Source organism: Palaemon carinicauda, chromosome 2 (genome assembly GCF_036898095.1).
Source record: "Palaemon carinicauda isolate YSFRI2023 chromosome 2, ASM3689809v2, whole genome shotgun sequence".
Classification (NCBI taxonomy): domain Eukaryota; kingdom Metazoa; phylum Arthropoda; class Malacostraca; order Decapoda; family Palaemonidae; genus Palaemon; species Palaemon carinicauda.
The window spans coordinates 88536554-88560177 of NC_090726.1; the positions used below are offsets into that span (position 1 = coordinate 88536554).

General features: G+C 40.4%; 1 protein-coding gene across 21 annotated transcripts in view; it reads right to left on the reverse strand.

The window, feature by feature from the left end:
- LOC137625896 (zinc finger CCCH domain-containing protein 18-like) overlaps positions 1-23624 on the reverse strand; it is a 384898-nt gene that overhangs the window by 66402 nt on the left and 294872 nt on the right. For all 21 annotated transcript variants that reach the window (XM_068356883.1, XM_068356874.1, XM_068357032.1 and 18 more), the window contains 2 exons: positions 14816-14896; positions 5155-5345 (listed from right to left, as the gene is read on the reverse strand). In XM_068356883.1, coding sequence (XP_068212984.1) covers positions 5155-5345; positions 14816-14896 — 272 coding nt within the window. The remainder of the gene's footprint in view (positions 1-5154; positions 5346-14815; positions 14897-23624) is intronic.

The following is a 23624-nucleotide window of genomic DNA, read 5'->3' on the forward strand; positions in this document are numbered from 1 at the left end:
TGGGACATTCCTCTGTTCTCGTTGGCTTCGTGTGGTTGTGCCCTGTGCATTCTGCTATTAACTGTGTTTTAATCGTGATTTTTTACGTTCATCCTTTTACGGTATTTTACGTAAATCATGGGTCCTAAAAGGCTTAGTTTCGCAAGTGGTAGTGGTAGTGGTGAGAAAAGGAATAAGGGAATGCTTTCTTTAGAAGTAAAGCAAGGAATTATTGAAAAGCATGAGCGTGGCGTCCGTATGAGTGAACTTGCAATAGGTTCGGCGCAAATAAAAGAGGTGTTAGGAAAATATCAAGACGTGGTTGACTTCATCGACAAATACCATCCAAAGAAATTGTAGGTTTGTTGTGTAGTTGCGCAGTTTGATGATGTGTCCCTAACTTATTTTCGAAACATTCTGAAAAGCTGTACCAAGCAACTTTCTATCGATAGCTTCTTTAAAAAAACTACGAAGCGAACTCGTGATGAAGAGGAAGGAAGTGGTTCAAAGAAAACAGCAAAGAGTGAAGAGAAAAAAATTCAATCAATTTTAAGTGTAGAGAGTGAAAGTGATTAAAATTAATCATCAAAAAGAAAAAAAGAAAATGTAAAAAAAATATAAAATATCAAAAAAAAAAAAAAAGCTAAGTTATGTTAAAGTTCACTTAGTGTAAGTTAGAATAAATTACGGTAGTGTACGTTTATCGTAGTTAACCTCTCTACCTCCTCGCCGCCCGTCCGTCTCCTCTCTGCGTAGCAAGACGAACAACACCTGCGCTGGAGTTTCTAAGGTAAAGTGACGCTAAAAACCTGTTTCTTATTTATTATTTTTTGATAATTCTTCTTTTTTACATGTCTATTACCTAATTTAGTGTGCATTATTCTCATGGGAAATTATGTGTAGTAGTTTATTAAGAAGTTATCATAGGTTTTTGGGCTCAACCACGGATTAATCCTATTTCAATGTATTCTTATGGGAAAATTCGTTTCGACATCCGAACATTTTCTACATCCGAAGTCGGTTGTGGAACGGATTAAATTCATATGTAGAGGTACCACTGCATATATATACAGAGGAAAGTAGAAAATTTTGGTGTAGAAATCAATTAATCTGCCAACAGTCAGCAATCATTTATTGCCTTTTTTTTTTCTTCATAACTTGTAAGTTCCACAGTTTTCACCCTCTTAATTTATCTTAGAATGCCTGCCATGTGTTGTCCTCTGCATTGAAAAATGTCTCCTTTAATATAAGACAAATATGACTTTCTCACTTGTTATTAGTTATTACTTTGCCTTGTGAATTGTAGCTTCAAAGGTTAGGATACACTTATGTTTGATATATATATATATATATATATATATATATATATATATATATATATATATATATATATATATATATATACTGTATATATATATATATATATATATATATATATATATATATATATATATATCAAACATAAGTGTATCCTAACACTTGTTTGATATATATATATATATATATATATATATATATATATATATATATATATATATATATATATATATATATATATATATATATACAGTAGGGTCCCGAATTACACGTGTTCTAATTACGCGATTCCTCAATTACGCGATCGATAGTTTTTAAAAATTAATTTTCCTGTATTTGCGAGGAGCATTCTAAATCCGCGAGTCAAGCACCGCGAAGCATAGGAAATCTATTGTTTTCTTAATTGTATTGGGGGGGGGGGGGGATGATGGTTCCCCGATGTCTGAGAAGGGGGGGGGGGAGAATGTGAGAGAAAGATTTCTGTTCAAACATTTTAAGACTAGTTTTGGATGAAAAATGTTAAGGTTTGCCCATTTGTTGTGTGAACTTGTCGCTAGGCCTAGCCTAACTGTCCAACACCTATATGTATAATATTCCATATTTGTACTAATTAATTTTTATACTTACGTTGTGATTATGGTGAAAAATCCTTATTCATTAAACTTTAAATTAAAAACCATCAAAATAAAGACTATTTTATATCATGCTACTGCCAAACATGTCACCACAACCAAACCCATTACTTTGTTTAGTACGTTCCATCGCCGATCATAACGAACTCGCTAACCAATTTTAACAACTGTCTATAGGTTAACTTTTGCGGCAAAAGATATCTTACCAGGTACTATGTAATAATAATGTTATAATTAATGTTTTATTTATCCTTAGAAAATCAAAATATATGAAATATGAGCAATTTTGTTTCGTATTGTTTTTTTTCCCTAAAAAAACGCCTTCTTAAAAGGAAAACGTTTTTTTTTTTACGTTTCATCGTCGATCATAAACGCATTTACTCCTGAAAGTGATATTAAAGAGCTTTTACTAAAGATGTTATTATAAATAAAGATTATAAATAGGTGGTAAAATATCTATAATTAAAGTGTAGCAGCATCAAGAAATGTTGGGGTTCGCCCTTTACATAAGAATGTACTGTACATTGGATTAGACAGAACGTAGAAAAAATCAATTAGGGAAAAATCGGTATTCGATATCCTCTTCATCAGCATCGTCAATCGGGCTTTTTATTTTTTTTATTCTCAGTCGCTAACTAGTTATCGCACTGTCAAGATCTGCACACATTCCGATAATTCACATTTGAAGGTTTTCTGGGAGAGGATGGATAGAGAAAATACCGAACTATATAAAATGTTTTTTTAACCTGTTAAGCGTCACCCACGTGATAAACCGTTCACCACGATCTACTCGGTACCGCCTTCAACTGTATATTCCGTTCATGACTTTAATTGCCTTTTACAAGCCGTCAGTCTCGTGATGTTACTTTACTCGTATAGTAAGTATAGGATCACCACTTGGCAACACTCTCAGCATATGGGGACTGTGAATAGAAACTTATATGATGTCTGGCAACTATTTTTCTGAAGGTAGCTTGATGTTACAAAACTCTGGTTTGAACTGGTTTCCTATCAGTGCGCTCGGGCGTTCATGCATAAGTGGTTATTTGTTGTTCCTTTTGTAATGAAAGGTCTAAAGAGGAAGGTTATTTCTTTAGATGAAATAAATGATATTCTTGTTGTGGAATTTGATAATGATAACCTGTTTGATAATGAGAGCACTAGTTCTGAATCCTCCAGTGATGAGTATATTGAAGAAACAAAGTTTTCTTTCGATGTCGAAAGCGAAAATGACTTCTCATTACCGAATGACTGGACAACGAAATTTCACAAAACTATAAAGGGAAAGGAAACGCCGAGAGAGAGAGAGAGAGATAAAGTGGATAAATAATGTACAAATGTATGACGAACATATTTGAAAACTATACAGGAAACGATATGAAGAGAGAGAGAGAGAGAGAGAGAGAGAGAGAGAGAGAGAGAGAGAGAGAGAGAGAGAGAGAGAGAGAGAGAGAGAGAGAGAGACCTATCCCTTTCCTTTTGTTGCTTATCCAGGCGTAAGATTTACGATTGAAGATAAAAAGAACCCATTAGAATATTCAGTATTATGTAGCCATTTGAAATTAAATAATAGTAGTATTAATTGTTTATTTTACTCAACCATTTAATTAATATCCCTACTTTTAACTATAATTACGAATTATAAGCATAAAGAAATTATATTAACTTTGAAAAATTATCATTAGTGAAATGACCGCTCAGGGCAAAAAAAGCGTGATTATCGTACAGCAGCCTATTGCACACTTGCGCCTAGTGGCCGTGTTTACGTGTGGGAATGTCATCATGGATATACAGTACTATACTGTAATTTTTAACTATTGCTAGATACGTACTGTATCAAACCTTGAAAACCCTTTTTTGTTTTTTGTATCTATAGGAAATAATTCTACATCATTCGGAAAATACTGAAAACAGTAAGCTATGCATAGTACAGTAGTAAATACAGTACTAGTCACAGAAAATTATCAAAACTTTAACAACTTTTTATTGTTTTATTTATCCATAAAAGAAATTTTGTACAGTATTTTATAAAAAAAATCTATAAGAAGGATTTCTTACAGTATTGTTAAGATAAAAGCTACAGTATATATATATATATATATATATATATATATATATATATATATACATACATACATACATACACACACACAGTGTATATACAGTATATATATAGCTAGAAAGCTAGAAATGGAGTGAAAAAAAAATTGACGGGTAGGTTGCTGTTTGCCGCCATGATGTGTTTCGAAATATACGAATTTCCAATTACACGAGGGCTTTCATCGACCAAATTCTCGCATAATTCGGGACCCTACTGTATATATATATATATATATATATATATATATATATATATATATATATATATATATATATATATATATATATATATATATATATTATTTGCTAAGCTACAACCCTAGCTGGAAAAGCAAAATGCTATAAGCCCAGGGGCCCCAACAGGGAAAATAGCCCAGTAAGGAAAGGAAAGAAGGAAAAATAAAATATTTTAAGAAGAGTAACATTAAAATAAATATTTTCTATATAAACTATGAAAACTTTAACAAAACAAGAGGAAGAGAAATTAAATAGAATAGTGTGCCTGATTGTACCCTCAAGCAAGAGAACTCTAACCCAAGACAGTGGAAGACCATGGTACAGAGGCTATGGCACTACCCAAGACTAGAGAACAATGGTTTGATTTTGGAGTGTCCTTCTCCTAGAAGAGCTGCTTACCATAGCTAAAGAGTCTCTTCTACCCTTACTAAGAGGAAAGTAGCCACAGAACAAATACAGTGCAGTATGTATATATATACTGTATATATATATATATATATATATATATATATATATATCAAACATAAGTGTATCCTAACCTTTGAAGCTACAATTCACAAGGCAAAGTAATAACTAATAACAAGTGAGAAAGTCATATTTGTCTTATATTAAAGGAGACATTTTTCAATGCAGAGGACAACACATGGCAGGCATTATAAGATAAATTAAGAGGGTGAAAACTGTGGAACTTACAAGTAATGAAAAAAAAAAAATAGGCAATAAATGATTGCTGACTGTTGGCAGATTAATTGTTTTCTACACCAAAATTTTCTACTTTCCTCTGGATCTCAATTGTAAAGCAAAGGCTTTACTCTGTATGAACATCATTAATCATATAAACATGCACATATATATGAACAAAAAATTTTCAACTGAATCCAAAACTTACCTCTTCTTCGACTGCCTACACTTGACGCAGAACTACTTCGAGAACTACTAGAGTGTGATCTAGACCTGGACATACTGTGCACTCTCGTTCTTGAATGTGACCTGGATCTTGACCTAGACCTTGAAGAGGCTGAACTTGATCTGGAGCCAGATCTGGATCTAGACCGACTTGAGGAAAATGTTCTACCTGGCCTGAAATGAAGAAACTACAAATAAGGGTCTGTTTTGCATACAATTGCAAATGAAAATTAATAAATAGTTATAAAGTATGAATAAAAATAAGACAAATTTTATGTATTTACTGTAGTTTGAAACGAATAATAAATACCTTTCTGTCGATAATGCTTAAATATCTAGCAAAGCCAGATACTCATTGTTGAAAATTAGTAAAAGGAGTTAAGAAACAATTATATAAGAGGCAAATCTTGCAAGTTGACAGTCAATGCCCTTTCATGGAAATCAGAGTAGTAGTAGTGCTCAAAGTTGTGAAACCATGTGCTTTCTAAAAATTAAAATCCATTTAAAACATCTACAGACTCCTCAGAGCAGAGTTCGGTTTTTGAAAAGTAATTTGCTGCTTCCCTTCCACTTCTACATACCATCATATAAATTCTTGCATAACACTCTACATCACAATATAAAAATCCCACCTCAAAGCAGTTTAAAACTAAAATTTGTTTACTTTCTATAATAAAGATGAAATTTGAAATTGTAAAAAATTTCAACTTCCAATAAAATATTTAACCATGCATTCATTACTACCCCAGAATTTACTACTGTAATGCTTCTAGATACAAAATAAATTTGTTCCAGAGTGGCTTTCGTATCATGTTTTTTTCGTATGAGGAGTAGCATTTTCCATGTAAATCGCCTAATGCGTTCCAAGCCCTCCAAAAACACCACATTAAATTTTGTAATACGTACAGGGATAACTACTATGAACAATAGCCAAATACATTTGAATCATTTAATACTATACCTAACCTAACTGTTAATACCTGTAAATGAAGTACCGTATTTCCCGTTTCATAAGACGCAAGGCAGTTTGCACAGTAACCTTTTCTTATTTTGGGTGTGTTATGAATTGTTCAAGTTAATATTAATTAGCTATATGCCGATTATCACAATTTTATTACATATTCATATAAGAAACCACTAAACCAGTCATAGTTTCCACTACAATTACACGTTTAGTCTTACTGTTTGGTGTTTTAAGTGTTGTTCACATGAAAGCAGTGTTGCCAAAGGTTCTTCATAAAATGTTGGTAAAGAGGCAAAGTTCTGGTAATATTTCCAAAATTCCTCATACACTATAGCCAATAAATTTTCACACAAAATGTAATCATTGATTACTAGAAATTCTTTTAGGTGGAATACTCTGGTTACTGTTTGTGATTCTAGGTCTAGTTACTTTTCTACTAACTTGGTAATACTGCAATCAACTAACAGAAGTTTTTTCCAAGGTCGTATCCAGCAATTGTCTGTTTGTATTACTTCGGAACTCAGGTAATAAAGTCATTGTCAATATATTGCTTTATTACAAAAAATCAACAAAATATGAGAAAATAGATATATACTGCATAAACAACTAATATGTCATAGTGTTGTCTGCTGCGAGACCACTAGTTAGCATGTTTGCTTGTAGAAGGGGGTTGAGGAGTCATCAGCTGATTACCAAAACAAACAAATAATTTGCTACTGTACTTCACTAAATGAAGTGCAACATTAAAATAAATGAATTTATTACATACGCATGATAATTGTACGTTTATATTGTATCTCTCGTGAGTTTGAGTGCTTGTAGGTCAATAGTTTGGTGTTTGAGGGTTGTCAAACTCCCCTATCCAACTTTTTCTTAAATGTTAAGATGCAGGGTGATTTTGGGGGGCATTTTTCGTGAAAAAAGGTGTGTCTTATGACACGGGAAATATGGTAGTTATCAGAACATAATGCAATAATAAATGGAAAAATAATATAATACGTTCAATACCATACGGTATATATATGAAATATACAGTACCAAACGTACAGTACTTTATTAAGGTTACGCTTACTATAAAGAGGTACTTTTCTATCAGCTTGCACATATTTTCAACTGTAACTATTTTATTGGTCAGTAATACAATTAATACTCATTGGTGATATGTCAATAAATAACCTACCTTTTGTTTATATACGTATTCTTGAACCATTTTATTGCATTACAGTACAAGCAAGATTCATTGATGTTAATGTGTACGTGTACTTACTTTATATGATGAATAAACTTTAATTGTTCAGTAAATAGTTTAATTGTTATCTATTTACCAAAATTAAAGAAAAATGTAACGGTAGTGTTTTGATGTGTGTAGTAGCACTGTGCGTACATGCATACTGTACATACACACAATACAGGAACTTTCATTGTGTTTTTTAATTTAAAAATGTACTTACTGATATAAAATCAATTGTAAATAAATAATCATGACATTAAAAGGAAATATGTTACGATTTGTTATTTATTTACCGAAACGAAAGAAAAATATTTCTAAACATTTAAACTTACCCGCTGGTTATATAATAATACTGTAGCTTATGCTTCTGTCCACGGCAGAAATTCAAAACTCGCAGCAATCGCATAGATATGCCAGGTATACACTAGCGCCACCACGGAATTAGGTCGAACTATCCCTCCTAGTATCAGATTTTTTCTGCCCTCATACTAGCAACATAGCAATCAAATTTACTCGTGTTTAACCTGGATTTTAGCAGTATTTTGGAGATGTCCTCTCGTTTCAAGTTTGAGCTTTCGCTTACTAGGTTTTTGTTTGATGTTTTATCGCTATGTTATAGCGTAAGAGGTAGGATTAAAAATTTTTTAACCTATTTTTAACTAACGAAAGCATATGGCGATAGGTAAACATCTCGCCTCATCTATGACGTCACAGTCATTTGATGTAAGCTTGAGTATGACTTGCATTTTCTTTCTTTTTCTACAAAGAATGATAAGTTAATACTATCTTACAAAGTATTCAGTTATACAAAATAAAAGGATTATATTATTTTAAGAAAATTTTTGTCCTTTTGGTATGCTTTCTTTGGATAGTCTTCGATCCGTTTTAAAGATTATCTAGCGTTCATTTTTATTTATGCTACGCAGTCCAAAGTCTATCGTTACAGTAATACTCTTTGTATTGATATTTATGAAAAATATATTTTTTTTAAAAACTAAGTTTTTAAATTATATTAAATAAAAGGAATATGTCATTTTCCAATTATATTGGTCCTTTTAGTATTTTTTCTTTAGCTATTCTGTTTACAAAGATTAAAGAGAATTAGCGTTCAGTTAATTTTTATACGACATAGTATTCATGACAATCGATATAGTCACACGATTCTTTGTATCATTGTTTACTTGTTCGTTTTATATGGAATTCAGTGACTATTGCATTCCCATTCAAGCCCTTGACAGAATAGTAAGTTCTCCCTCTACGGGCGTGTATACTTTTGGTTTTATACCAAAGTCAAAAATGCAAATTTTTAGTGCTAAATTAGTGCAGTGAATTTTATTCAATACAGTGGAGGGTGCTTCTGTTCGGACCTGTCGTTATCCTAGCCTTAGACCTCTTTCAAGTTCCCGGACCCATGGGAGAAGTAAAGTCGAGAGGCGAAGGGAAGCGAGAGGCGTAGCCTGGCGCTTACCGTCTTGTAAGACCCGAGCAGAAGTCCCCTCGAGCGTTTTCTGTTGACGATCCCCAGAACGCTCGCCCTCGCCGTAGATAAGGCGAGGTAAAAGTGTTTTCTAACTTTAAACGATTGAGCGCACAATTAAAATCATTCTTGACAGGTAATGAGCATTCAATATTCTTACCTCTTAAAAAGAGCTGAACTTGATAGCGCGTGCCAAGCAGCTGAGCATGATGGCGCTCGCCAGCTGGCTGAGCATGGCACCTCGCGCCAAGCTGAGCATGGCACCTAGCGCCAAGCTGAACGTGACGCCTTGCACCAGGCTGAACATGACCCTTCGCGCTAAGCTGAGCATGTCGCCTCGCACCAAGCTTAACGTGACGCCTCGCTCCAAGCTGAGCATGACGCCTCGCGCCAGGCTGAGTGTGACAACAACAGAGCGTTGGTCATCTAGCTTTCACTAGACGCGATCGGCATAGCTCCGAGCGTCTAGATCGCGAGCATTTTTCGATCGCAAGCATTATTGTTTTGAAAGTCACGTGGCGCTGAGCGTCAAGAGCTTGCATGACGTCAAATAGAACTTGATGTCTACATGACCGTGAGCGTCTGGCGTTGAAACTTTGTTACGCCAGGTGCTATATTAAGAAATAAATATTAACTAGAAAGATTTTATGTTCTCAGACCAGGGCCTGCTTGAACTAATTCTTGGTTGGGAGAGCTAGAATTAAACCTCTAAAACATTGAGGTCAGAATTCAGAACCTTAAGGAGTTGACTCCTAGGAAACAAGACATCTCTACCTAGGTTAGAGACTTGTAGGAGGAAGGGAGTGACTTTCAGAAACTCATGAGAGTTTTCTGAAAAGTTTCCATTTTATTTTGTACCTGCTGCTTCTCGTTCCGCCTTCAGAGTTTTTCGCTAAGGAGGACAGCAAAGGAGTCTGTTTATTATTTTATTATTATTACTTGCCAAGCTACAACCCTAGTTGGAAAAGCAGGATGCTATAAGCCTAAGGGCTCCAATAGGGAAAGATGGCTCAGTAAGGAGAAGAAATAAATAAATGATGAGAATAAATTAACAATAAATCATTCTGAGAAAAAGTAACAAAGTAAAAAAGACAGTGCGGATAGGGCAGTGCTTTAGCACGTCCTCATGCAGCATACAGAACCTAACTGTAGATGTTAGTGCAGCTGCACGTTCAGCTGCAACAGTAGGAAGTGCAGTAGAGCTTTTGTAAGGGAAGGCAGTCCCCCTTTTTTGAGCTTTCGTTTTTTTGCTGTATACGGCCTGTCAGGATGTCAGAAGTTGGCAAGCTTTAGTTCAGACTGATAAGGATCTTGTTCCTGAATCTGGTGTTACGGTACAGGCACCGCTGCTTCCGCCAGACTGTTTTCCGTCTGCTGAAATGCCGAGCGTGATGTAAGCGATGGGGAAGGCGAATCAAAGTTTTCTACACTGGTGTCACCTAATGTTGATCCTAGTTGGACTATGCTGCTGGCATGAAACAACGGCTCTCATCTGTTATGCAGTCTTATCAGCCTGCTGTTATCAAAGCGTTGGTTCGTCATGATTCTTTTAAGGACGCGTTGTCGCACAGGCGGCCTACCAGCAAGCTAATTTTGAACAGCATGATCAGGCTTCTATATACCATTGAGTGTCTTCTCTTGATACCAGACATCAAATGGCCAAGCGTGTCATCGAGTGTTTACCTTCCAAGGGCGGCGACGATCGCTAGGCAGCTAAGCGCGACATTGGGCGTCAAGCTGAACATGACGTCGAGCAACAAGCTCATGACGTCCAACGTCAAACAAACCGTGACGTCCAACGTCAGTCACATACTGTTCAAGCTACGTCCAGAGGACAAAACTTCTCTATGGAGACTCGTAAGACTATGCTTGCAGCAGTAAAGAAGGTCCACTGGATGATCTCTTTAGATCTCCAGGATGCTTACTTCTACTTCCTCATCCATCCGAACTTCAAGCTACCGGAAGGTTCGTGTAAGGGAGGATGTTGTCCAGTTTTGAGTTCTTTGTTTAGGGCTAAGCACCACCCCTCAAATAGAGGATGCGTCTGTGAGGACATATCGTTGTGTCCTATCCTTGGACCTCTGGAAGGAAGTATTCCAGTTTTGGGCCTTAGGCTTCGGCCTCACCACCGCCCCTCTAGTCTTCACAAAGATCATGATGAATGTGGTAGGTATGCTCCACTCAAGAGGCATCAGAGCCTCCTTGTACTTGGACGATTGGCTACTAAGAGTCCCCTCACTCAATCGCTGTCTGAATGATTTGCGTCTGACAATGAGTCTGTCAGAGGAGCTAGGACTTCTGGTGAATTCAGAGAAGTCTCAATTGATCCCTTCCCAGAAGATCCTTTATTTGGGGATGGAGATTCACAGTCTGACTTTTCAGGTTTTCCATCACCTGCAAGAATACAGCTAGCTCTCCTAAGGTTTTGCGCCTTTCTAAAGAAGGAGTTTTGTTCAGTGAGGGAGTGGATGAGTCTCCTGGGAACCCTCTCTTCATTAGAACAATTTGTATGTCTGGGGAAACTAAATTTACGATCCCTTCAGTTCCATCTCAATTGCCATTGAAGCAAAGAGGACAGCCTCGACAAGGAGAGCATTCCTCTTACAGAACCAATAAAAGAGTCCCTTCGTTGGTGGAACAACAAACAGGCTCCAGGAAGGTCTCTCTTTGGAACAAAAGAGCCCAAACCTTGTGTTGTTTTCTGACGCCTCAGACTCGGGGTGGGGAGCAACACTAGGAAAGTCAGAAATTTTGGGTCTGTGGACAAAACAACAGCTTAGTCTCCACATCAATCAAAAGGAGCTGTTAGCAGTTCTGTTGGCTCTCAAGGGGTTTGGGAAGCTAGTACTGAACAAAGTAATACAAATCAATGCAGACAATAACACAGCTTTGGCCTACATAGCGAAACAAGGGGGAACACATTCGAAGTCTCTTTACGAGTTAGCAAACCTCTTCTCGTTTGGGTACATCAAAGAAAGATATCCCTGTTGACAAGATTCATTCAAGGGAAAAAGAATGTGAGGGCAGACAGCCTCAGCAGGAGGAATCAAGTTCTCTCCACAGAGTAGACACTGAATCTAGATGTATGCAAGAATCTTTGGCGGATTTGGGGCCGCCACCTTAGATCTATTTGCAACCTCAAAAACCAAAAGACTAGAGAATTATTGCTCCCCAGTTCCAGATCTCGAAGCGTCACACATAGACATGTTCCTGATGGACTGGTCACACCTATATGTGTAGGCTTTCCCTCCATTCAAAGTGCTGCACAGAGTACTACAAAAGTTTGTCACACGAGGAACCAGATTGACGTTAATAGCCCCCTTCTGGACGTCAAGAGGTTGGTTCACAGAGGTACTGGAATGGATGGTGGATGTTCCAAGAAGCTTGCCATTGAGAATAAATCTTCTCAGACAACCCCACTTGGCAAGAAACCATCTAAACCTCCCAGCTCTATGTATGACTGCCTTCAGACTATCTAAAAACTCGCAAGATCTAGAGGATTTTCGAAGGAAGCAGCCAAGGCTATTGCTAGAACAAGAAGAACTTCTACTGTCAGGGTGTACCAATCCAAGTGGAAAGTTTTTAGAGCATGGTGTAAAACAAACTCAGTCTCTTCCTCCAGTACCTCTATAGCTCAAATTGCCGATTTCTTTTTAGAGCTTAGAAGAAGGCACAATTTCTCCTCCTCAACCATTTAAAGGGTACAGGAGTATGTTAGCAACGGTCTTCAGGCATAGACATTTAGGATTCTCGAATAACAAGGACCTTCAGGATCTCCTTAGATCCTTTGAAATCTCTAAGAAACATCAACAGGATTCACCAGCCTGGAATTTAGACGTGCTTTTAAAATTTCTTATGAGTGACAGATTCGAACCTTTGAACTGTACTTCTTTTAAAGATCTGACTTTAAAGACTTTATTTCTAGTAAGCTTAGCAACAGCTAAAAGGGTTAGTGAAGTTCATGCTTTTAGCAAAAACATTGGCTTTAAAACGGCAAAGCTATATGCTCCCTGCAGCTTGATTTTCTGGCCAAAAACGAACGTCCTTCTCACCCATGGCCAAAATATTTTGAAATTGTTAATCTCTCTGATTTGGTGGGTGAGGAGCTGGAGAAGGTTCTTTGTCCTGTTAGAGCACTAAGGTTCTATTTAGACAGAACTAAAGGTTTAAGAGGCAGTTCAGAAGCTCTTTGGTGTGCAGTCAAAAAGCCTGCTTTACCTATGTCTAAAAACGCCTTATCATATTTCATAAGACTTTTAATTAAAGAAGCTCACACACACTGTGGTGAGGCAGATCTTAAGCTCCTGAAAGTTAAGACTAACGAAGTTAGAGCTGTGGCATCTTCTGTGGCTTTTAAACAAAATTGTTCTCTGCAAAGTATGATGAATACAACGTTTTGGAGAAATAATCTGTATTCGCATCACTTTATTTAAAAACGTGTCCAGACTCTTTATGAGGACTGCTACACTTTGGGTCCATTCGTAGCAGCTATGCAGTAGTAGGTGAAGGATCTACCACTACACTCCCTTAATCCCTAGTACCCTTTTCCTCTCTTGGAACTTGTATATATTTTTTATGATTGGAGGAAATTGTTGGACAATCTTCCGCAATCTTTGACTTAGTCAGGTAGTCATTTGTTCCTTGAGAGCGCCCGGAACAAGGATATTAGTTAAGGTCCTGTCAGCATAGAGGTTATTCACCGTTTGACAGCTCCTAGAGTTCTTCAGCCCCCTGGGTGGATCGCTGGTTCTCAAAGGACAGCAGACTTATTAATGCAGAGAACCATTGAAGTCAGCTTCCTTAATAGGTACGAACCCTTAAGCTAGTTTTGTTTTAAACTCTTAAGTGAAATTCCATTCATGTTGCTGCCTCTGACCCGCCACCAAGGGTGTCAATCAGCTATCATTATATAACCAGCGGGTAAGTTTGAAAGTTTAAAAATGATATTTTCATAATAAAATAAATTTTTGAACATACTTACCCGCTGGTTATATAACTTAAAATCCCACCCTCCTCCCCTCTAGAGACCTATGGGCATAGAAAATCTGATACTAGGAGGAATAGTTCGACCTAACTCTGTGGTGGCGCTAGTATATACCTGGCATATCTATGCAATTGCTGCGAGTTTTGAATTTCTGCCGTGGACAGAAGCATAAGCTATCATTATATAACCAGCGGGTAAGTATATTCAAAAATTTATTTTATGAAGAAAATATAATTTTGCTAATGTGTTTGGTATGCGTAGTAGCATTGTGTTTTTACATACAATACAGTTCTGTTCATTGTGTTTTTTAATTTAAAAATGTACTTATTGATATAAAATTAATTGTAAATAAATAATCATAACATTAAAAGGGAAAAATGTTATGTTCTTTATTTACCGAAATAAAAGAAAAATATAATAGCTGATGTTTTGATATACTGTACATATAGTAGCATTGTGAGCATGTACATACTGTACATACACACAATACAGTAATGTTCATTGTATTTTTTAGTTTTAAAATTATTTTTGTCAGCCTGCTGAACCTTGTTTTGTATCACAAGGGTTTTTTGTAATACAGTGCGAGGCGAATTTATCATGGATTTTTCTTATACAGAAACTTTTGTATCGAGAGGTATTTCTGTATTCCGAAGGAGGGATATCTCAAAACCACAATGAGGCCCATGACTTAGGCCATGGTTTGTGGTTACTTACCAGGTAATGTTTGTTAAGTCCATCACCAACATATTCAACCAATTAACTAATAATGATTTTATTCTTTAAATATACAGCAATGTGCCTATAGCTAAAGTTATAAATATAATATTGTACTGTATAACAAAAATCTTAGCAACGTCTAAAAAATATAAATCTATACAATAAATTGGTTAGTACTGTATCTATCCAAAACAGGGATGGCTGATATTACATGAAATGTTCACCTTAAATCAGTGCGATCACATAAGAACAAACACACTTCAATACAAACCTTCCTCTTGAACGTGAACGTGACCTAGACCTAGACCTATGAGGACTTGTTTCTCTTCTGATACGACCAAATTTATCCAATCTGCAATAAATGATCAAGATTAATTGACTGTACAATAAGCTATTAATGGCTTAGCTATTTTCAAACATCATCAATGGTTTTAGCAAGCAAGGGGAAAAAGTTTATAAAGCTGTGAATTCACTAAATTCTATATATGCATAGTAGGCCTATTGTATACTATTTTGAAATAATGGAAAACCTATTATAAATCAAGTATCCAGACAAACATTTATCCTTATAACATATTGACCACCTTATTACTTCACAAATAATAAACTACATATACTTATTACACTTAAATAGTTCATTACCACTCTTTGAACTAAGTATTGTACAAGTATTGATAAAAAAGGTAAAGGTGTCTGGTTTCAGTTCCAGTATCATCCAAAGAGATGTGCACCATTACATAAGCTGGACAAGCTTAACCCCATCTGTGTTGATTGTGGCAGGGATGACAAATATAATGACAGGCCTCCACTTTTAGACGATTCAACAACTTTTAGTAGTGATGAGCTTCATAAGCTCTTCACTTCCCACGCTCCCTTTCTTAAAATTAAACAGTCAAGTGAATTCTCTTTTAAAATGGTAAATCTGGTTCTACCCGTGCCATTGCTACCTAACAAAAGTACCAAAGTTGAGTCCAGTGTTGATCGTGTTTCTTTCAGTAGGGGTTCTGAAAGTTCACTGTGCATTACAGATTCTGAAGCATCTCACAGAGCCTCAAAATTCTTTCTCAACTTCACATCCTTCTGCTACTAAACCCTTGCCTGCATGCTACAATCCTAGTCACAACTGGATTGTGAGGCAGAAGACCAAATGGGGTAGTCTGGATCCTAAGAACCCTCCTCTTGCTAAGGTAAATATGGAGAAGTAAATTCATTGTTGAGTGTATTCTTATACTGTATATCAACACTGCACTGGTGATAAAATACCTTTCTTTTCAAGAATCCATAATGCCTTGCATTGACCACCTTTCCATGATTTTACATAACATGCTAATGCAATAGGTCGGTAGCATGCAGCTAAAACTTTGTCCTTTTCAGGTTATAAAAAAGCTAAAATAATTGCCAGTTCCCAAACTGTTGGGAATATGACAATTTGTCCTAAATTGTATTTTTCCTAGCTATACAAACCTGTAATCATTTAATATAGGAATTCGCTTCAGCTCAGCTGAAACAGCCGGAGAGAAAGAAAAGCAGGCAGTTGTGCTGATTGGTTGGCTGGTGGTGTGGGGTGGAGCTTAGCAGACTGCTTTCACACTGCCAAACATACCATAAAATCAAGAAGAGAGACTTCCCTGTCCCAGAGGAACTGGAAAGGTCAGACAATAGCTTGAGCTGCTACCACAGAGCCAAGAACAAAGGTGTCCAAGGACTTGTGCATAAACTCCTTCAAGTAAAAGGCCGTAAAGGTGGTCTGGCGTTTCCCAACAACAGCCTTCAGCACTTGGCCCACTGCAAGATTTCTCTTGAAAGCGAGTGTGGGGGCAATGCCCCTGATCTCGTGAGCTTAAATCCTCGCTGGTGCTTGGACTCTTGAGGAAGTCTCATACGCCTTGCGGATGGTCTCACGGATCCAGAAGGATATCATGTTCCTTGACACCTCCCTCTTGGTTCTGCTGGTGCCAACGAAGTCGTCGACATACAGGTCTGAGATGCCGAGTTCGCTTAAGATAGCGTCGGAGACACCTGACGGGACAGAGAAGCCTCTCATCTGAACCGCCACATCCGGTAAGGAAGGAATAGTGAAGGCCACAAACCTGGGATTGCAGATCGCTGGGTTCTGAGTCTTGGCCACAAACTCTGGCACAAAACTCAAGAAGATCTCCTTCCAACCCACTGCGTGAGTGACATTACAGGAGAGGCTGTGTAACTCCCCAACTTTCTTCGCCGATGCTAAGGCTAGCAGAAAAAATAATCCTTAAGGTCAAGTGCCTGTTTGAAGCACGGCTCAAGGGTTAATACAGAACACGAGTAAGCAACCCGAGAATTAAGGTGACATCCCACTGGGGAACTTTAAGTTCCCTCGAGGGACACGACTGTTCGAAGCTCTTAATGAGCATAGTAAATCCCCAGGGCGTTGGAGATATCTATGCCCTTCAGACAGAACACCATTGCCAGGGCAGACCTGTACCCTTTAATGGCAGTAACCGAAAGGAGATTATCTCTGTGAAGAAAGATAAGAAGTCTGTGATCTGAGTCAGAGAGACTCCAACTGGAGAGATACCCCTTCCACTACACCTATCACAGAAGACCAACCACTTCTCCTGGTAGACTGAGGAGGAAGATCTTTAAGGTACCCTGACATGTCTCTCGCAGTGAGTTGCGAAAAGCCTCACGTTCTGAGGAGATGCTGGGTAGTTTCCACTCGTGAAGTCTGAGTGAATGCACTGCCTGGTGGTACCTGTTTGACAAGGGTTGCCGAAGGAGATTGGGCCAGTGTGGTAGCTCTCGCAGTGCCTCGACCAGGAGCGACAACAGATCAGGAAACCACTCCATGTGTGTCCATAGTGGAGCAATGAGAGTCATCCTGAGTCCTGGAGCTACTAGGACCTGGTACAGGACTGTGCGAAGCAAGCAAAAAGGGGGGGAGGGGAAATGTGTAGCAATCCAGTAGATTCCAAGGATGTTGCAGTGCGTCCTCAAACGCAGCCGCAGGATCTGGAACTGGAGAGCAAAACACAGCAAGCTTGGCGTTGTGCCGGGTTGTGAAAGGTCGATGCATGGTTCTCCCCAGGGGTGGGGTCGAGTACTCTACTCGCGACCCAAGGGTGAAGAGACCATTCTGCCCCTATTACCTAGTTTCTGCGACTTAGGGCGTCTGTTCGAACACTCCTCTTGCCTGGAATATACCTGGCTGACAAGGTTACGTGTTGACTCTCTGCCCACAGAAACACCTGCCTCGTCAACTGCTGCAAGGGAAGTGAGAGTGTGCCCCCTTGCTTGTTGACGTGCGCTACCACGGACGTGTTGTCGCTCATCAGCACTACCGAGTGCTCTCTCCAACGGGCCTGGAAATGAAAGAGTGCTTTCGAGACTGCCATCATTTCCAGCACGTTGATGTGCATGTGTTTCTTCTCTTCCGACCACACACCTGACACGACCAAGTCGTCCAGGTGTGCACCCCAACCTTCCGTGGACGCGTCTGTGAACAGACGGAACTGAGGTGGAGGAGGGTTTATGAGAAAACCCTCTCATGAGGTTCTCCTTACCTCGCGTTCCACGAGGACCGGACTAGAGGGAGGATCAGTGGCTGCCGACCACAGCTCCTTCAGACACTACTGAAGGGAGCGGAGATGGATCCGCCCGAAAGGAACAAGCTTCTCCAGTGCGGAGAGGTGACCTAGAAGAGCTTGCCACTGGAGGGCTGGAATGCTGAGTCGATCAGCATTCCCAGATACTTCACCTTCTGCTTGGGAATGAGGCTCGACTTCTCGCAGTTCACAACGATCCCCATATCGCGACAGACTGCCAGAAGCGAGTCTCGATCCTGATTCAACTGCTCCTGCGAGGGAGCGAGAATCAGCCAGTCATCGAGGTACATCAGTATGCGGATGCCCCTCGAGTGGGTCCAAGCTGCTACCGTCATGAACACTCGCGTGAACACTAGGGGAGCTGTGCACAGTTTGAAGCACAGTACTTTGAACTGGTACACCGTGCCCTGGAAGGTGAATTGTAGGTACTTTCTAGACTGGTACTTGAAAGTACGCGTCCTTCAAGTCTATTGAAAGCATAAAGTCGTACTGCCTGATGGCTCACAACACAACGCAAACTGTTAGCATATTGAATGCAGTTTGCTGAACAAACTTGTTCAATGGCGAAAGGTTGATGATCGATCTCAAACCTCCTGGTGACTGATCGTGTACGACTTCTAGCGTATCCTTCTCCAACATTTCCTGGACCTCCGCCTCCAAGGCCAGAGCCTTCAGGGATGTTGGAGCGTATGTGTGGAACGCTATTGGAGTGGAGGATAGGGGGGGGGGGCCAATGAAGCACGAATGGGGGCTTGTGCCCTTAGCGAAGGGTCGACACTACCCATTCCTCGGCCCTGAGGTGCTGCCACATGGCCCAATGGCGCGATAGGCATCATCCTACCCTCCGAAGCATGGGAAGTGGAAAGCCAATCTCAGCGTTTCCCTTTCCCTTGCTTGCCCGTGTTCTTTCTCCGACGTGGCGGAGCTCCCGAGGGAGGCTGAAAGGTCTGTTTGGGGGCAGAACCCTTTTGAACAGGAGCAGGTCTCGGCTGCACAGTCGCAGCAGGAGCATGACCAGTGGTACTCTTGCCACTTCCTGTAGGCTTGTCCTGACTCGGCCTGGCTGCGGACGGTTTCGCGGGACCAGGTCCCTTGAAACTCACACCTCCGAGTCGAGGCACCATTTATCCCGCGCGGCCCGAACTTCCTCTGGTGGAAAGAGACAAGTTGCAGCTCTAATAATAAAGTTCTTAAGTGCCAGGGCCTCTCCTGAACCAATCTATCTCGCCAAAAGAGTGGCTACTGCCCCACGTTTCTTGAGGATCAGATTGGCATACTGGGTAGCAAGCTGGTTCAAGAGAAAAGCAACAGCTTTCCCACCAGACAAAGCCAGGTTCCTGTACTGCTCCATGTGTTTGGGGTTAGCGAGCTTGGTGTCCCGCGCGAACACTGTGGCCGTACCACACCAGTGGTTGTACCACGAAGCAGCCTTGAGAGCAGCTACAGAGATGGACTCCATAGTTGAAATCTGAGGCCGAGAAGGCCACTCTCTGGGATTTACAGCTCTGGACCGAGGAACCCCCAGCAAGTGCTCTAACCGTGGGGTCGAGAGGGAGAGGACAAGACACAGAAGACTGTAAAATAGTACTTCTTCTGTCGCTGGAGTGGTTGAGGGAGAAGCTTGTTCGAACCTTGGCCTAAGCGAGTCACCAGGTCCTGCGATCTGGTCACTCACTCGGTCCAATGCTCGACCAGGCTGTCACAACTAAGGTAGTGTGAGGGGCCGTGAACTGCCTTCGGGAGCTCCCCATAGGATCTCCAAGGCTATACACTTATCTCAGAAACTACCGCAGGAGGAGCCCTGAGGCCATTAATCTCACGCATGGGGTTAATGACCTCTAGGAACTGCGACTCCACCTCGGGATCTTCCGTCTCCACGGCCACGCATGGGGTTAATGACCTCTAGGAACTGCGACTCCACCTCGGAATCTTCCGTCTCCACGGCCAGTGAAGGACGTGGAAGTTGCTGATCCCTCAATCCCACTACATCCGTAGGTGTAGGGGAAGCGACATGCTGCACGGGAGATGACATCCCCTATGAATACCCTTGCTCTGGTCCTAGGACCGAACCAGGCGTGCATTCAGGAGTAGAGAAAGGACCCTGGCAGGGTTCATCCCCAACGGAATGCATCGAGGTTCCCACTGTGACCGAGTGCATGACTGGTCGCTGCGAGCCCCACGAAGCTCCCGAAGGAGCTTGAGCGCGAGCGGGGTCGCTGGGAACTGCAGCGCTCACACCAGGAGGTGTAGACAGGTTAGTCGCGCGAGTGGTGCACGCGGCCTCACCTGTTACATGGCCAGAAAACATGGGGGTTAGCTGCATCTCTCGGGGCTGATAAGCGCGAGAGCTAGCCTGATCGTGCACGACCGGCCCCCATGCCGCGGGCTGAGCCGCGAGGTGGCTCCATGCCAGGCCCGAGTTGCGCGGGTCGACTGGGCGACTGTCCGGGCCTGCTCCCTGCTCACGCGACACAAGTCGCTGAGCATGTCCGCATGGCTTCGCCCGTGGAGGTAGTCGTGCGAACCACAGATTCTTCGAGAGAGACCACAGCTGAGATTTCTAGTGCCAAAGCCAGGACTCTCCTTTCCCCGCTCAAGAGCGGTTCAATTCGAGTCTGAGCAGTAGATCGGGGGCCCGAGGACCCCGTCACCATGCTCTGGGAGACGATACCTACGCCCTCGAGCGCGGTTGTCGTGCATGGAGGCCTTGTGCAAGATTCGCCGCGAACAATCCCACTAGTGCGGGGAACACGGGAATCTCGCACATCGCCCTCATTCTCTAGAGGAGGAGGTGTCTTGGGGCACCATGTTCCTTTGACTGCGACTGGCCTTCCTGGCCCTCTTCCCTTTCCTCTTTCCCCTGGGGGAGAAAAGTCAGTCAGAAGATGAAAACAAAGAGGAGGAGGAGAGAGGAGGAGGAACTAGAAGAGGAATACCGCCCAGGCTTCCTTTTCTTGTGCTCCCTCCGAGGTGCTGGAAAGTTGGTCGAGGCAACAGCAGACGACACTGGACGAGGATGAACAACCTGAGCCATGTCTGTATGGTGAACCTGAAAAACATATTGTATCAGTAGGAGTTTGGCAGATTTCAATTTTAACTGCTTATCAGCAGGAGATTTGGCAGATTTTAATTTTAACTGCTTATCACAGCAGGAGATTTGGCAGATTTTAAATTTGACTGCTTATCAGCAGAAACTTTGGCAGATTTTAATTTTAACTGACTTACAGGCGAAGCTGTAAAGGATTTGCCATCCGTCGTTAAAGAAATCTCAGTGATTAAAACCTTACTCTCCCTTGTTTTAACAGGGAGTCCTGCAATTATTTTACCCTTGGAAAAAGTTTGCATTTTGCCAGGAACAAATGCTTTATCAGTTACATAGTCAACAACAACAGGGGCCTCAGTGAACATGGGAGTCGATAAAGTTACAACCCAGGATTGCCAGGTTTCCTAAGTGAGAAAAGGCCAACTTTGATCAACTGCAGCTTTAAGAAGTTAAAAAAGGCCAAAGGTATAGCCTTTAAGGCCAACCCTTTATGATATTGCTAAAGGCTAACCAATTTCAAATAAAAAAAAGGCCAAATTTGATGTCTAGCTGAAAAAGGGCAACCTGGTAACCCTGTTACAAACTCGATTACATTCATGTGTTCATCAACAATCGTATCATTCAAATGATGTTGTTGAAGCTCGTCCGGCATATTTAAACAGCGTCTTAACAAATTTAAGTCAAGCTTACCTGATAATCCGAGAGACACCCAAAATTCCCCCTTCTTACCGGGTAACGTGTCATCATCTGTAACCGCAATCTGTCAGGTGTCTCTTGGGATCGCCGAAATAGCGGAACCGCTAAGGTCAACCGCTCCCCCGGTGAAACCCAAGAAATCCCGACAGGCTGAGAATCCGGGCTTCCCAAAATGGCGGCCAGGATTCACACTACGGCAAGGAGAACCTTGAGAGCAAGGTTTTACCCTGCATGTCGAGCAGAGCGTGCGCGGGTCTTCAGAAGGTGACGAATGTCACCCACTGCAACGCCTGCCACGGCCTGCACAACATCGCATTTTAAAGAGTAACTTTCTCCTTTATCACAAAGATCAATCACAAGAAAAGGCAAAAGGCTGTAGCGGAGAGAGCGGAGAGTAGGCAACCATCCACATTGAGCCGAAGCGAGTGAATAGGGAAAACGGGCTGGGGGGGAGCTAAGCTCCGCCTCGTACCGCCAGCCAACCAATCAGCATAACTGCCAGCTTTTCTTTCTCTCCGGCTATTTCAGCTGAGCTGAAGCGAAATCCTATATTAAATGATTACGCGGTTTGTATATCGCGTCGGAACAACTATGGTTTTGCCACACTCGGTTAATAATGATAAACACAAACACACTTTATCATTGTATAAAGAATTTCATCTGGGCCTATATCATTGCATGATGACACGGCAGTCAAATTCTATCTTTATAACTGGGAAATTGTATATATCCTCTTTAATTTGATATGAACTTGATAACTTTTTGTTCTTATCTACATCTAGAAGACGAGGAAAGGAAAACCTTTGCTACTGAAAGTAAGAATCGAATTGCAGTCTTGGAGACTTTTGGAGACAAAAAACAAACAATTAATGAAGAATGAAGTTTTGTAGGACATGCAGTTACAAGGAGAAAATCATGGATATATCAGATGATACCTGGGATACTATCAACAGGAGACAATGACAGAAATTGATTGTTGAAATTTTTGAGGCAGTAATGAAAATTACTAGGTAAAGATAGCTAAGTATTCCAGTATTGATAGTGATATATCTGGACAGAAAAGCAGATGAAGCTGAAAACCTATGGATTTAGGGACTGGCTATGGTGTAAGAATTGCTCATAGAATTACTAATGAAATTTCTACTGGGGCAAAGAAGCAGCAGCATATACTAATCAAAAAGAGAGATGGATCTGTTATAACAACAGATGAAGAAAGGCAACGTTGGATGGAACACTTTAGTGAGGTCATGAATAGGAGATATGAAGGGATTAATTCGATTGATATACCTGAAACTGGGGAAGACCTTGATATGTCCAAGAATGAATTCAGTAGGTTTGAAGTAGAATTTATAATTAAAAAAATGAAGAGATGTAAAGCCCCTGGATGCGATGGAATAACTGCTGAGATGATATTGGCCGAAAATGAAGACTCCCAGAATACTTACTAGATTATTTTGTAAAATGTGTTGTGAAGAGGCAAAGCCTGATGAATAGGAGCTATGAGTGTTGGTGAAAATGGCAAAAAAACAAGCCAATTGTCATGGGAATATATATATGTATATAGTATGCTTATTCTTAAAGAGACTACAGAGAAAGACTGATCAAAATGAGAGATGAACAAGCAGAATTTAGAAAAGGTAAATGTACAATTTTCATTTTAAACATGTGATACAGCAATGTGTTGAATACAGAAATCCCCGTCTGATGGCATTGTGGACGATGAAAAAGCCTTTGATAGTGCGCACCGGCCAATTTTA